Source organism: Drosophila arizonae, chromosome 2, assembly GCF_054131065.1.
Source record: "Drosophila arizonae isolate 15081-1271.41 chromosome 2, UAZ_ARI_1.0, whole genome shotgun sequence".
In the NCBI taxonomy this organism is placed as follows: Eukaryota; Metazoa; Arthropoda; class Insecta; order Diptera; family Drosophilidae; genus Drosophila; species Drosophila arizonae.
The window spans coordinates 3,131,360-3,147,634 of record NC_142922.1 but is presented as its reverse complement, the minus strand read 5'-3'; the positions used below and the strand labels follow the sequence as shown (position 1 = coordinate 3,147,634).

General features: G+C 38.8%; 4 protein-coding genes and 1 non-coding gene across 6 annotated transcripts; 2 read left to right on the top strand and 3 right to left on the bottom strand.

Annotated features, from left to right (window-relative positions):
- Positions 1-6,476: 6,476 nt before the first annotated feature.
- On the bottom strand, positions 6,477-11,923 carry Elp6 (Elongator complex protein 6). Of its 2 annotated transcripts, none has more exons than XM_018018517.2 (2): positions 11,763-11,923; positions 6,477-7,380 (listed from the first exon to the last, which is right to left on the bottom strand). In XM_018018517.2, the coding sequence occupies exon 2, from the start codon at positions 7,352-7,354 to the stop codon at positions 6,596-6,598; it is 759 nt and encodes a 252-aa protein (XP_017874006.2). In that variant the 5' UTR covers positions 7,355-7,380; positions 11,763-11,923; the 3' UTR covers positions 6,477-6,595. The 2 variants fall into 2 exon arrangements, with proteins under 2 accessions (XP_017874006.2, XP_017874005.2); XM_018018516.2 differs by lacking the exon at positions 11,763-11,923 and adding an exon at positions 9,019-9,237.
- On the bottom strand, positions 7,719-7,792 carry TRNAI-AAU (transfer RNA isoleucine (anticodon AAU)). Its single transcript has one exon. It is a non-coding gene; the product is annotated as a tRNA-Ile (tRNA).
- On the top strand, positions 9,360-13,320 carry Dic1 (Dicarboxylate carrier 1). The gene is made up of 3 exons (XM_018018513.2): positions 9,360-9,682; positions 12,218-12,646; positions 12,718-13,320. Exons 2-3 carry the CDS (start codon positions 12,249-12,251, stop codon positions 13,160-13,162), a joined length of 843 nt encoding a protein of 280 aa, XP_017874002.1. The 5' UTR covers positions 9,360-9,682; positions 12,218-12,248; the 3' UTR covers positions 13,163-13,320.
- A 151-nt stretch (positions 13,321-13,471) lies between these two features.
- Positions 13,472-14,421, top strand: CheA87a (Chemosensory protein A 87a). Its single transcript, XM_018018518.2, has 2 exons — positions 13,472-13,738; positions 14,032-14,421. Exons 1-2 carry the CDS (start codon positions 13,517-13,519, stop codon positions 14,347-14,349), a joined length of 540 nt encoding a protein of 179 aa, XP_017874007.1. The 5' UTR covers positions 13,472-13,516; the 3' UTR covers positions 14,350-14,421.
- Lip3 (Lipase 3) lies at positions 14,342-15,773 on the bottom strand. The gene is made up of 3 exons (XM_018018511.2): positions 15,624-15,773; positions 14,841-15,560; positions 14,342-14,773 (listed from the first exon to the last, which is right to left on the bottom strand). The coding sequence occupies exons 1-3, from the start codon at positions 15,705-15,707 to the stop codon at positions 14,393-14,395; spliced, it is 1,185 nt and encodes a 394-aa protein (XP_017874000.1). The 5' UTR covers positions 15,708-15,773; the 3' UTR covers positions 14,342-14,392.
- Positions 15,774-16,275: the final 502 nt, after the last annotated feature.

Below are 16,275 nucleotides of genomic sequence, written 5' to 3'. Positions count from 1 at the left end.
TGCTATATAATATATAGAAACTATAAAATATTTGAAACTATTATCTGAATATTATACTCTGAGATCTGACTGTGAAGATATGTTTTCTATGTAGAATATATGGATATACATGAAGCAAATCTCTGCACTTCATTTTTCCAAGATAAGATTTTAAATATGTGGCTTATGCTTAGGAGGCATTTACCTTTGGATAGGTATATCTTGAAAGTTAATCAGATTTTAAATATGTTACGTATGCTGAATAGGGACTTACCTTTGTTGATAAGTTTTCTGTATAATATATCTATTTCATTCAGATTTTAAAAATATTCCCTATGCTCAAGAGAGATTTTATTTTATGGATACGTTTTCTATATAATATATAATTGGATGTACATTTATAATATATAGATATATATGTTGAAGCTATAATCTGAGACTGTAGTTTTCACTTTTCAATGTGTTCTTTATGCTGAAGAGGAATTTATCTTTGCGCTTAAGTTTTCTATATAAAGAGATAGACAACTATAATTTCCGTGGAGCCTTATATAAATGGAACTTATTATGAAGTGATTGAATTGTGTGGCATATCTTTGGCTTAGCTATTTTCATGGCCTCGCCTCGAGCCACACCCCCCACACGACAAATCAGTCTGGCCACGCGCATTGCGCAACAACAGATCCTGCATATGCCGTGCGTGTGCGTGTGTGTGTGTGTGTGTGCGGTGTCATACATTTCAATGAGAATGTGCTGTGCCTGGGACGAGTATCAGTTACAGTAAATCCTCTGCATAACATGCCGAACACATTTGACACGTGGTGCTCGGGCATCGATTTTGGCCTTGCCTTGAATTTTATGCATTTCCTAGGGCAATCAGAGGGACCTGCGCCACTTGTGGCTGCCTGCAAAATGTATTCCCACAAATATAACAAAAACGGGGCCAAACAGCATTTTAATGCAATTCCCCTGCCAACGAGCACACACACACGCACAGACACAATGTAAACGCATCCATATTGTGTCTTTATGATGCTAAGAGGATATTATAAATTTGAACATGAATTGTGCAACGCTTGAAAGGACCTCAATAAAAACTCCTGATTGTATAAATATGTAGTATATTGCATAAATAGTATATATTCTTGATTAGCAACAATTGCTTAGAATTTAAAGCTCTCTTGATGTGGTAATATGAGATTTGCTAAACCCTGGAATAAGTGTGTTGTATATTTACTTAAAATTTAAAACATTTAGAGGATTTAAAAAATGAACACAAAATAATTTTTAAAAAATTTTTTGTTTAATACAAATGATAAATAAAATATATAATATAAAGATATATGTAAAGCGAAATAATTAATAATATAATATATTATACAAATATTTTGTATCTAATATTTCAATAAAGTGCAATAAAAAATAAATAAAAGAATGATTATATATATATATATATATATTATAAAAATATAAAAATATTAATATATATAAATATAAATGAAAAAAAAAAAAAAATATATATATATATATATATATATATATATATATATATATATATATATATATATATATATATATATATATATATATATATATATATATATAGCTTTGAAATTATTTTAACAAATAACAAATTATTATGACAAATTATTAAATAAAATCATTTTTATACTTTCATCCATATATTTATTATTTATTTAAAAGCATGTATTATTATCGAGGGATAATCTAAAATATTTAAGCAATTTTTTAAAAAGCATATAAGTTTAAATATACATATAAAGTATATTTATACAGTTTAATAAAAATCTGTCAATAGTATTCAATATGATACTGTCATATAATAATATAAATTTTACTTATCGAATTTTTTTGTGGTTTACCATAAAAATAATATCTGTTTGAATTACGGCCCATTTCTGTCTATGGATATTGAAATCCAAATAATGTGACAAGCCTGGACATGCGTTTTGATGGCGACGATTGAGGATTGAGGTGAGCAAGCGCTCGTCTACATTATTATGGAAGACTGTTCGCCCACTTGTATGCCCAAAAAAAAAAAAAAAAAAAATAAGTAAATTCCATTACATAGCTGTGCGTAGGTGTAAAAGCACTTAACGCAAACTCCTTCGCATGTGCAGCTAACACCCAACCAGAGCCACAGACCGCAGAGCACTTTGAGTGGAAGAGCCCCCGTTCTCAGGCTACATAGAAATGAGCAAAAAATCGAATATCATTGAAAATTTACGCTCAAGGGCATAAACTGGCGAGAGTCGACTGTCAAATGTTGCGTATACGCAACGCAGTTAATTGAAATAAGTGAGAGAGGGGGGCGGGAGAGAGGGGAAGAAACACAGAAAAAGTTGTTTATCAGCTGTGTTTCAGCCGATTAGCGAATTGCCAATCATTCCTTTTGATGCAAATTTCCATGGAAATGTTTTTAGCCACAGAACGAACTAAGCAAAGCCGCTAAATTCAATATTAAATTGTGTGCAGAAATCTTGTTGGCAAATGCTAAATTGCTTGACAAAACAGTTTCCCTAATTGTCCGGAACCACCAACGAGAGAGCGAAATAGAAATGTGAAATGTGCAGATAGAGATAGAGAGGACACCGACAAATGTTCATTGGCAGCATCCAGATGATGATATGAAAATTGCAAAAATTCTCTATTCACTTTTCGCAACTTTTATCTAACTCACTGATGCCCAAAAAAGAAGAAGAAATAGAATAGGAAAATAGGGAAAAAGAATAATAAGTGAAAAGTAAAAATGTGCGTGCTTAATTTCTCAACTTTTCGCCCGAGTCGAATTCAATTAAACAATCAAATGTAAAATGTGAATTTCACTTTGTTTCAAAAGCAATTCGACCATGAAGTGAATTTGTTGGCTTAAAGCAATCTGAGTTCGCTTGAAATATGCAGAGACAAACTGAGCGGATTAAGTTCGTCTGAAATACTCTAAAATAAACTGAGTTTATTTAGTTTGCTTGAAATACTCTGAAATAAACTAATTGCCTTCGGCTTGTTTTCGACTTAGCTAGTGTTTATATTTTGTCATTTATCTGCCTGTATCAAGTATTTCTGCTTACTTCCCATGAATTTTGCGGTTTGCTCAGACTCTATTTATATTCTTCGTTTTCTGTTGTTGTTGTGATTTGCCCCAAAAATTTCATTTCCTGACTGGTTCATGCTGCAGGCGTGAATTGCTTATGAGGAAAAAGAAAAGTGGCTTTAAAGCATTCACTTCACTGTTTGAGCCAAGCGAGTAGTCGGCAAAGAAGTGATCGACTATAAGATACCCTGCATTTTAAATATAAGGTTTAGCTTTTGATATGATATATATATTTATAATATGATATAATCTTACACTAAAATAGTATAATGTCATGTTATGTTAGGCTAAGATATACCCTGCATTATACAACTAAATTTCAAGTTATAATGCCAGGATATATATTCTTGCAATTTTGTATTACAGAAAATTTCACGATATAATACTCTGTCTTATAAATATTACGTGAAATTAATCAGAAGCTATTTAAATCTAATACTCAGAACTTATATGCCAGAATTTAGGGGCTTACATTTCTGAACTAGTTTTATTTATATATACAAGTTTCTATAAATTGAAAGTACTATTAATTGATTTCAAGTTTCATAATAACAATATCAATATAATATCAAATTTATATTTACGATATATCGTATCTTATCTACCCTCTATTTCGCAGATTCTCTCACATTCAGTAAGAATTTAAAAGAACAATCACTTCCAAAGTCTATGCACGTGCGAGCGTTAAAGGAACCTAAAAGTACTAACGTGGCTTTAAAAGCCACATTGACAGGCTGCCACCACACACACACACACACACACACACATACTTTTTCCGTTACACTATATGTTTTTCCGCTATGCATTTTATAATTGCTGAAGCTGTTTTGCATATTTTTTTCGTGGTTTTTCATTACTTTAATATAATTTGAAACCCTTTTAGGCTCAAGCACTTTGTACTGGCAAATAAAATAAATAAGAAGCTGCCGTCAGAACCTTTTAGCCGAAACAGCGAACCTTAAAGCGTAAATTGTGGCTGTTAAATAAATATTACGCATACGCCATGCTGTGCCAGCTGAGAGAAATTATGTGGATGTGGATGTGCGCGCGACACAATGGCGATATAAATCGGCAGATGAAAAGACTCATACACACGCCAAAAAAAAAAGAAGATAAAATCAAGTTGATGCTGGATGTGTGTATGTGTGTGTTGGGGGTTTTTTAAGAGCGAAATATATTCAGCTCTGGACCATACTAATATGCTGTTATTATCAGTGATGAAAGGGTAGACAGCGCACTGGGCCTACACAGCTGAACATAAATTATCGCCCGAGTTGTTATTTAGCTCTGCTTTTTTCCCGCATGATGATGCCATTGTCGCACAGAGGCTCTCTCTCGCTGTGCATGCGAATCTAGCGGAAATATTTTTTGTCACTGCCTGAAAGTATGCAACGAAATTTTCCGTTCGCCCATTAAACTCTACGCTGTCATTAGCTTGGCCCAAACACACGCACACAAATTGATGGCCGTAACGGGTAAACCAAATTTTCGAGTTTTTTCTAAAGTCTAGTCAAATTGATGCGCAATGCCGTCATTGGCGGTCTCTATATATATGTATATATAGCAGATTTCCAATCAGAATTCCAACTTCCGTTTTGGCTCGCTTCCGTTCTGGCCCGAGCATATTTTGTGATTAAAGTAAAAGTCGTTTACAACCTACGTGACTCTCGAGTTGAAAGTTGAAAGCGAACCATAGCCAAGCTCCCGATGCAATTAATTACGTTGCTGACAAAGTTTCCCTTTTCAGGCGCAGTTCATTGGCAGCATCTGTCGTCGCAGTATTGATTGAGATTTGAAAAAATGTTTCAAAATACATAAGAAATGAGGCATTTTATTCATGAAACACTTTAGATGTCGAGCAAAAGAATTGAATTACAAGCGAGTTTGTTGTTTTGCAAATTATCATCATTTGGCGGGCAGACAAAATTTCATCAGCTTGTGGGGGCGTTTTGCTTAAATTCAATATTCACTTGCTGCATACAGCGTACGCAGTGACAAGAAGGGTATATTTGGTTTTAGTATTCTTATACTTTTTGGCTTAGAATGAGCTTCCATTTTCGGGTTGAGCTTAGAGCTTCTGATCGACTTGTATACACAGTTATTGGTTTTACAGTTTTAGAGTCACTATTTTGTATTTATTACTTGGATTACTTACTTAGTACTTAGCAGTTTTAGATGCATCAGCATAGTTTGACAGTCACACGGGTACTATCAGTACTATGGCTACCTAAAGAGGTTTTAGAACCACTGTACTTACAATTTAAGAAGTGATATGCAGTAGCCTTTATAGGCGCCTCTTTATATAGTGACAGTGAACAGAGAACGATTCCACTTACAGTTTAGCATAGTTTGAGAGCCATTGTACTTACAGTTTAGAAGAAATGCTCAGCAGATTACTTTGTGGATGCAGTTTCATTAGTTTTCTCAGCACAGTTTGAAAGTCATTCTGTTTATGGCTTAGCGGAGTTTTATGGTCATTGCACTTACAGTTATAAGAACTATAGTTATCAGCATTAATTTTCATTTCATGCATTGTCACAGTTGGCAAAGTTTGAAGTCATTCTTGTTATAGCTTATAGTTTTAAAGCCACTGTACTTATATTCAAGAGCTAAGCAATTATTTCACTCCAGGTAAAATTTGACTCGATGCTTTTATAGCTAGAGCCATAGTTATATTTACAGTCAGCATAGTTTGAAAGTCATTGCATTCATTACAGTTACGTTACCACACAATGTAAATTTGATAGCTGCTATTAACAGTGTCAGTGAACAGTCTTCAGTCCATAAACTTACAGCTGTTAAGCCTAAACAGTATTTGATTTATTCGCTTCGTCAATCGCACTTTAAGCCGTGACAGTTTCACTAAGCTAAATCGCAAATTACTAAAGCAGTAAATAACATATTCAACAGTCGATGACATTTGTGCACAGTTTTAGAGTCACACATTCAACAGTCATGACTATGAAGAACTCAATATAAATCAACTTTAAAGAGTGAATAGAGTATTGTGCCGTTGGTTATACCCGCTGGCCAGTCATCCATTTTCGCATTGTTTCACATTTTCATCGTCAGCGCATATTGAACAGCGTCCCTTAAACTGTGGGTCCGCAGGATATTTGAACTCTAGTTCGGTTTACATAGTCGGATGGACCCGCCGTAAAGTCATGTCCAGACACGAATTCATCATGTTGTCTGCGTCAATGCTGAGAGCTGGTCCGGCCGGTCCGGTCGAGCCCGCGGTGACGTCAGCAGTTGCAGAAGAAGAAGACAACGCAATTAGAAGAAACGAACGGACGAACGTGAAACGGATAAACAACAGATGTTATTGGCACATGCCATTCGGACAGAGACGTCTGCCTCGTACGTATATAAACAATTACAGCAAGAGTTGTTGTTGTTGTAGTTGTTGTTTTCTTTTATGTATATGTAGGTATATAATATATAGGTATATCAAAATGGGCTTTAATAAATTCCATACAAAATTGCAGCAATGCGAATTTGGAAAAGCTAAACCTTGACACCGATTTCGCCGGGATTAAATATCTTGACGTTGCGATCGTTGACCTTGTAGAGGACCTCCTTGCGCGTCTGCTCGCAGGAGTAGCTGCCCTCGTCGTCCAGGACACGCTCGATCAGCAGCTTGCCATCGACCTCGCGAAAGACGCCGCTCTTCAGCCGCAGCACCTGGATGCGCACGTTGCCCAGCTTGGCCACATTGTTGTCCGTGAGCGGGTGGATGTCGCTGTTGCTCAGCTTCGTGATGACGGTCAGATTATCGTGCGCCTTGGCCAGGTCGGCCAGATCCAGGCAGAACTGCTGCACCTGCTGCTTGCTGGCGCCCAGATTGATCAGTATGGATAGATTATCAATCAGTATGGTGTAGCTGCTGCGATTCGGATAGTTCTTCTCCAGCTGCTCGCGTATGTCCTTCACCAGCTGCTCCGTCAGAGTCAAACCGTCAGGAGAGCGCAGCCACTTGGAGCTGAGGCCATGTCGCGCCATGTCGCTGAGCACGTCGATCACATTGAAAGTCTTGCCCAGAAAGATGTTCGAGTTGTAGCCCAGCCGCATGCCCGCATTGAAGTAATGCTGATAGTGATTCTGCAGACAGACGAGCAGCGTGCCCGCATTGGAGATACGCAGGCGTTGGCCCAGAATGCAGCTAATTAGAAAACTGCCATCGACATTCGATTCCTCGCTGATGTGCACGAATCCTGGCAGCTTCTGTTCGTTGAGACCGCAAGCGAGCAGCACTGAGGCGGCCATAATTCAGATTATGGTTTAGTGGGCAGCTGCAAAGACACAATACACAAAGGAGCAACTGAAGTGAATATGTTTTTGGTCAATTTATAAATGCCATAAAATGTGTATTCAATTAATTAAATGTGACGCGGGGTCACGTGCTCCGACATGCTTCATGTTGCAGACCAAATGGCCAATTGCCCAAATGGCCAAATGGCCAAACGGCCAGAATGACCTCCAGACTTTCCTTTTTAATTTATTTACTTTCATTTTGTCACTTCGTCATCGCTGTCAGCCGCACACGTGGCCAATAACCCGCCAATCAATGAAAATAATTTATTAAATGTGGAAAAAAAAAATTGAAAAACTAAACAAAAAAATTTCTTCTTGGCCCATGGGGGGATCGAACCCGCGACCTTCGCGTTATTAGCACGACGCTCTAACCAGCTGAGCTAATGGGCCACATGTACAAAGAGCCTCCAAAAGCCCATTTCAGCGGTAAACCCAAGACGAAAAAAGCTTTTACGTAAAAGCTCGCACGCGCCTTCTCTGCATGTGTAAATATTTTGAAGCAAATTGAATATGGTAAACAAAACTCTGATTGGAATAGAATAGCTAAACGTGTTTCTGCCATTTTTCAGCCAGCAAATAAGAAAAACACATTTGCCTTTGTTATTATATAGGCGACTATTTTGCCATTTCTAGCGTCTAGGCCAATCGTTCACTTGTTTATCAAGCTAAAAGCGTTAAAAAAATTGCTGCAACAAATTAACGTTCTAATTAGACCTTGGCTGTCAATGCGAATGGCGAAAGAACGCCGTTTGAAATATGAGCTTCGTAATTAATAATAATTATGTATGGCAATAAATTTTAAATTAACTCACGACAGATAAATATTTATTGGGTATATATTGTATGTGAGTACATATTTATTTATATTTTTCAAAAGGCGCCTAGCAGCTGATTAATAATATATTGTACACTTTGTTTATTACATAAAGGGCATTTAAAATAGATAATTTCAACAATATCTTTGCTGCCTAATACATGGACCTTAAAATACCCTGCAGTTAAGGAAACTGTATGCATAATAATATTAAATATTTTAACAAATAATATAAGAACTAATTAATTTTCAACACATTCTTTATAATTTAGCAACAATTTAATTGATTTTTTGTCTGACGAAATACAGAGTAGAGCATGTTAAATAACCTCGACCTCCATTAGTGATTTCGTTATTTGGAGATTTCGTTTTAGCTACATACATATATAATAAATATCTAATATCCTCAAATCCCTCTTCACTTTTATTTTATATATTTGATATTCTAATAACCTTTACATTATTCATGCCCCTTTACATATACATACAGGGTACAATTGAAACAAGAACGAACTACGCTGCGATAATGAGCTTCAGCCCACCGATGAGCCATTGCAACGGTATGAAAACTTCTCACACACATATAAACATATACACAACACACTGGTATTGTTTTCAATCATTGTTGTTTCGTTTCGCATCGATTACATGGCAGATAGTTGACATTAACTTTATTATTCTACAATTGTAGAATGGAAGCACAGACACACATACGCACGAACACTTGCACAGCAGCGCACATACAAAGTGTGAGCGCGTACGTAGGTTATGACAGAAAAGAATAGAAATAAAAAGCTCTCACCAATTTATGTTTAATGAAGGCACACACTCGCGCTCTCTCTCTCTCTCTCCCACTCCCTCTCTGAAATACTCGTTAAATAGGAGTTTGATTACGACTGCGACTGCCAAAGCGTCTGACAACTGACTAACGTAAGCCAAGCCCCGCCACACTTCTGAAAAACAGTTGCAAACTGCCCGCCTTGACCGCGCCGTCACCTCAATAGTGATAAAACAAAATCCAAAAGCCAAACACTTCTAAGAGAGAGAGAGCGCGCCGAGTGGAAGAGCGCGAGCGTCGCTGGACGAAGCTTCGTCTGACGTTCAGTCGACCGTCGACGACCCGCTGCTCGATCAGTACGTATTCAGTGCTCAAGCGGCGACGACGTCGTGTTGTGGTGTTGTGTGCGTGGTGTGCGTTCCAGCAGTAAAGCAAGAGAGGGAGAACAACACTAAGAAACCGGGTAAAGAACGATTCACAATATCCAGACCAGTTTTTCGCCGTCAATTGTGGTAATGATGCGCTGAACTCCCACTCTCCCACTCTCTCTCTCTCTCTGTCGATTGTGTTGTGTGCGCGCGTGTTTGTGTGTGTGTATTGGTGTATTGGTGTTGCCAAAAATATAGAGCTCAATTTATAGCGGTAAACAACATACGCCGCTACAACATTTGTCTCTCGCGTTTTCAAGGTAAACTTTCAATTAGCTGAGTAGTCAATTTTTTCAATATCAAAATGCAACGATTTACACTGCATGCAATGAATGTGTGTGCATTTCGTTATATATACATGTGTGTGTTTAAATCTAATTCAATTGCCAACATTTGCACAGACATTAGTTTTGATAGCAACAGCGGGAGAAATCATGGCATTATCACGCTACCTGTCGTGATCTACGTCTATGAAAAAATGTGACAATCAGCTGTTTGCAAACACGCACATGCACTCTCACACACACGCACACACATATTATATGTACACAGCCGCACACGCCGAGAAATATGTTTTAGTTGGGAAGGCGCGACTGTTTTCATATTATATAGAAATAAATCTATAAGCATATTTTTCTTATTGGATCATGTGATGTTTTGCTTTGACCTTTGCTCACGGAACGTTTCAGTTTATGATCAGATAAACAGCAAAAAGTTCAAAATCTAATAATAATAACGACTTATCAATAGCCGGTATAACATGTAATCTTTATATCACAGCAGGAAGGCTAACAAATGTTTTTACATTTACTATGCTGTTAAAAGCTCTTGTATATGTTAAGCTCGATAAACGGTTATGTGTTAAGCTTTCTGTATGGAAGCTGCTTAGATTTCTCGAAAAACACAAACAATAAGTGTTTCCAATCAGAATCCACTTGTTTTTCTTTTTTGGCAACACAAGAGAGGAAAAGAATCGTGTGATTTATTGGCCATTTGCTGCACGTGGCATGGTTCACACAAAATGTCTTATATATACATACACATACATATACACATATACATACAAATATTCATAAAGAAGCTTATGCATATTTGGAATTATTTAGTTTGTTATCACCAGGCGAGTGGGCAACGAGCTGAAAAGTCGATTAGCGTAAAGTCAAACAGGGTCACATTTTGTTGGGTGACTAAGCATGAAATAATGTTAATTGTTAGCTAATAAGTTTTTGTTCTCAACTAAACATGAATATATTCATTTGCAACTAAGCAGATTTATCGCTAAAAAGTTTCCAGTGTAAAAGCAATATAATTTCCAATTGCTTCGTCCATAGCGGAACAAACAAATGCAGATTCCAATTAGATTCATTACAGTAGCAGTCAGAAAATTTTATCAGATATTTTTGACGTAAAATAAAATACAGTATTACTTCCCTAATGGGTATATTCATTAATTTATCTAAAAGTCTTCAATTGTTCCCAACATAAATAAAACTACAAAAAGGAATTTTTGCAATTATAATTTTAGTGTGGTTGGTTACGTTATAAATATTATATATTCTTTTAATTAGGGTTTCTTTATATATTATATAACCAGAAACCTTTTTATAAAAAAATTATAATAGCCCTTCTTAATAAAGCAATAATTTTAGAAATTTTAAATACGTGTTTATACTACATATGTATTTTGATTGACATTGTTGTTTCTGAAATTTCAATTTTAATATTTTTATCAGCTATATTCGTTTTTGAAAGACAAAAATTCAAAATTTAAAATTTTTTTTAATATCAAATCGAACAATTTTAGCTTATTTTAAAATATGAATTTTGGCATATCGGCAGTAACGCCTTTGAATCCACTCACGCCCACCGTAACTCGCTAGGGTGCGCAGGTCAGTGTGCGTGTGTATGTGTGTATTCGAAAATGGCTAATCAAGCAAATAAATGCAAACACACACACACAAGGACACACACGCGTACTCATAACTATGCAGCTTCAGGCACTTATACACACATAATCTATCATGCACACACACACTCATTCCGATATCGTTATAATTCAGTTGCGCAAATTGCTTAACTTAAAAGGAAAATCCAATCAGGCAGCTTTTAAATTGAAATGAAAATAAACATATACAAATATTCAAATATTCAGAAATATCCGCTACATGTTGACCAATTTCAATGCCGAAATGAAATACAACCGCTTTTTTTCGTAATAGGAGATGCATACAGAATTAACTAGGTGCACGTCAACAACTTAGCCGAAGTTACGCGCACGTTGTATGTTTCGCAGCATGTAAGCAACTAATATATGTATAAATATTTATCCAATGTACTTACAAATCGTATGGCACATATGCTGCAAAGCAATTTAATAGATTTGATTGTGGAAAACTTGCAAATTTGCGCACGAAAAGAAAACAATAAGCGGCACTACACACAAACGAGTTCACAATGCTTTCAACAGCATTTAGCAGACAGCTGTTCGTGCAGCGTTGCCACTAGATGCGTTCAGTTTTCGCTGATGTGGCCATTTTGTATATATGACTAGTGTTGCCAAATGGCTGACGTGATTGAAGGCGCGCGCAACCAATGCTTACGTCATGGCTCAGCTGATTATGCGTATTTTATTATCCTTAGCTTTTATTAATAGTGGCGATGATGTAATATTTTGTAGCTGTTAAGAATGTTGCGCCAACTTGATATTAAAATAAAATCACAATTTCGTTAATAGTTTTAGTGTTAAATTGACAAAAATGTATTTGAATATTTTGCTAATTTGATTGATTGATTAGTTAGCAAAAAGGAGAAACGCAAATCAACAAAATGAGCAGCGAGAAGCATGCCCATTGGTACTTTGGTGGCATTGCCAGCGTTGGAGCGGCATGCGTGACACACCCTCTGGACCTGCTCAAGGTGACGCTGCAGACGCAACAGGGCCATTTGTCCGTGCTGCGCTTGGTGCCAAAAATCATGCAGGAACAGGGTGTCCTGGCCTTCTACAATGGTTTATCTGCCTCGATCCTGCGCCAAATGACATACTCGACGACACGATTCGGTGCCTACGAGGTGGGCAAGGAGTTCGTCAACACGGACACGTTTGCGGGCAAAATCGCCCTGGCCGGCCTCTCGGGCATGATTGGCGGCATCTTTGGCACGCCCGCAGATATGATAAATGTGCGCATGCAAAACGATGTTAAACTGCCGCCCGAACTGCGTAGAAAGTAAGTGGACGAACGAAACAAACTAAACTGAATCCCAAACTAATCATAATCTATATATGCTCTCTCAACAGCTATCGCTCTGGTGTGGATGGCATTGTCAAGGTGTACAAGACGGAGGGCTTCAGGAAGCTATTCTCGGGCGGCTCGACGGCGACGGCTCGTGGCGTCTTCATGACCATTGGCCAGATTGCCTTCTACGACCAGATCAAATCTACGCTGTTGGCCACGCCCTATTTCCAGGACAATCTGGTCACGCATTTCACCGCCTCCCTCATGGCCGGCGCCATAGCCACGACGTTAACACAGCCCATGGATGTGCTGAAGACGCGCTCAATGAATGCCAAGCCCGGCGAATATAAGAGTCTCTGGGACATTGTGCTGCATACAGCGAAACTGGGGCCGCTCGGCTTCTTCAAGGGCTACGTACCGGCATTTGTGCGTCTGGGTCCGCAGACGATATTGACGTTCATGTTCCTAGAGCAGCTGAGATTAAATTTCGGCTACGAGAAGCAGTAACATTCCCGCCTGCAACTAGTTTAAGATGATGTTAATTGCATAAATTGCAGCTGTTGGCTTTTGTTTTTAATGTATATAATTTGCGACTTTTAGATCAAAATTGAATTTTATGTTATGTAAGCTTTGATCGAATTATAACAATATTCAACCTGGGCAGAGTTTATCTCGTTACAAGTCCATTAAAAAAAAAAAAAAAAAAAATACATAAATTCGTGATTGTTAAAAAACATGCTGCCATTTCCGTTGACACTTTTGATTTCGATCGGCCTACGTGGCGGATGCGCAACGCTCGCATGCAATAGCAGCTGTATATAAACCTCGCTCGATGCTCGTCAATTTTTATATCCGATTGCAATGTCTGTGTACTTGGTGCAGCTCTTCGCACTGCTGCTACTCGGCAGCTGCGTCCTTGTGCAAGGTGGCGAATTTAATTCAACCATAGGCGAAATATCAAAGACTCACGAGGACACGACGATGTTCGGAGCTGACTTAAGAGTCAAATACCAGGATGAAAAGACAAGCGCTGTTATCAATGGGGAGCTGAAAATGTTGACCAGCCTAGACAACGATTGGAAGGTGAGATATATGTGTATATATCAATAAGAATATATTATACAAAATACAAATAGGTAAGTGCAAATTCTCATACTTATGCAATAGAAGGATCGAGCTTGACGACATTTGCTAACTGCTATAGCACTAACTATCCATACATTACCTTTGACGGTTGGCTAACTGATATGACACACTCACTGCTCAAAGCAGACTGACAGCAGCTAGCTGTTATGTAATTATTTAATTTTATACATATCAATTTTGCATATGCCTATATCTCATCTCAGTAATACATATTTATTAATTTAAATCAGGTAAACATTACGATTCTTAGGGCGGATTCACCATCATCGGAGTATAAAGTGCATAAGGATTATCCTGTGATGGGTGTCTGCGATTTAATGGGATCGTTATATAAGAACTTCATATATGAGAAGATAAAGGAATATTCGAATGCACCCGACCCAAAGAGCTGTCCATTGTCTCCCCAAGATTTCTACATTAAGGAGTACACGCTGCATGCATCGAAACTTGAGAAATATTTGTCGACTGGCTTCTATATAGTAGATGGACAACTGTTGAACAACGACGAAATCAAATTGGGCTACCAGATGGAAATCGTGATTGCTTGACCAATGCCCTTTAATGCTTGAATCGTTTGATTGAATAAAGAAACTATTCGTAGTTAGACATTTGCTTCACGACTTCGTCGTACACGTATTTCTTGGCCTCAGTGCCCCAGATAAAGTCCAGATGGGCCCACTTCTCGAACGGCACCAGATAATCGAGCGCCATGTTGGGCAGCTCATCGCGCAGCTTTCGCACATCCTTCAGATCGCACATCCAGTCGTTGGCACCATAGTACAGTAGGACGGGTGCCTTGGCGTTCTTTAGCTTGTACTCCGGCGGATAGTAGCTGCCGTACTCGTAGGGATTGCGGAACACAGAGTAATCGAACTTGCGGAATTTGCCGGAGTTGTGCTCCTGGCAGAAATGCAGATTCTGATTGACCGAAGCGCCGGCGGGCGATGTAGCCTTGATGTGCTCCAGCAGATCCTGCAGAGAAATCAAGATAGAGCACGTCATATATCTGGTTATCTAGCTATTCTCTTCTATCACTTACATAGTCCAATTGCTCGGAATCGTAGCCGCCGATCAGGAAGATCTCATTGGCGCACATCTCAGCGTAGGGCGAGGTGGCTTTGCACATCTCAATGCCCATGTCCTGCTTGAACTTGTTGCTGGGCATGAACTCCATGGAGCCGCAGAGCTCGACCATGGCATTGGGCTGGCCCAGAATGGGAGCGAAGGCGCGTGTCAAAGGACTCTTCATGTTGCCCATGTAGGCGGCGGGGCCCAGCAGATGGGCCGACTTGATCTTGTCATTGTATTTGGGGCGCTCGGACATCATGACCAGGTAGACGGTGGTGCCCTGGGAGTGGCCTACGTACTGCAGCTGGCTCTCGCCAGTCACACCCAACGCGTAGTCAATCATGGCGGGCACATCGTACATGCCAATCTCGTTCCAGCTGAAGTTCCAGAACAGCTGCCAGAAGGTGGGCCAGTATTTGTGGGCCTTGGAGTACGTATTGCCGCGGGCATTGCCCATCCAGACATCGTAGCCTGCATCGGAGAGGATGTAGGCCAAGGCCTTGCCGGGACCCATCAGCACCCAATCGGAGCTGGAGCTCAGCATGCCGTGCATGAGGAACGCAACTGGTCGCTTTCCAGTGTCGCCTGTCTTGGGGGAGTAGGGTATGCGATGCATGGTCAGAATGTAGTTGTCCTCGGTGACCACGGTGTGGCGCTCCATGGGATAGCCATCGTTCTCGATTCGTTCGCCCTGAAAGCAGTTGAAATCTAGAAATCTAGAACTTGCCCCAAGTTAATTGTGGATGGGTCTTACGCAATCCGAGATGGGTCTCTTGGCAGCCAGAGCCAGAGATAGCATGCCCAGGAGCAGGCAGGCGCAAATCAAGTGTCTACTCATCTTGTTCCTTCTTTCAGTATTGCACTTAGCCTGGGAATACGAGCGCCTTATATAGGCTGGGCATCTGTTATCGCCTCTAGAAGATCTGATATGCCTGCAGCACTATCTATTGATAATATTCAGTCTGTGAGTCAAAATTTTTGTTGTCTTACACTTTGTTTACCCCCCCAGCGAATCGAATGCTATGTAGAGCCATGGGTCTAATCTATTTTTTTTTTTTTCTATTTTTGATTTGAGACACTTTTGTCTCTAATTTACAATTCGCACGATCCTCCATGCTACTTCAGTACATGTCGGCCTTTATCGTCAATATAGTATATACGTATATATATTTTTTGGTTTTATTTATTGAGTTTCTTGTGCAAAACCATTACAATCGTGTGTACTGGTACTATAAATAATATATTTGATAAGCCCAATCGTACGTTCGCTATAAACGATATACAAAATAAAATGCATCATCAGGACAGCATGACAAAATTCTTTGCTGTTGGTCTACCTACGGGCGTAGGTCAATGCTTGGTATACAATATTTATTATTTAGGCCGTGACGTGATTGCTCGTATAA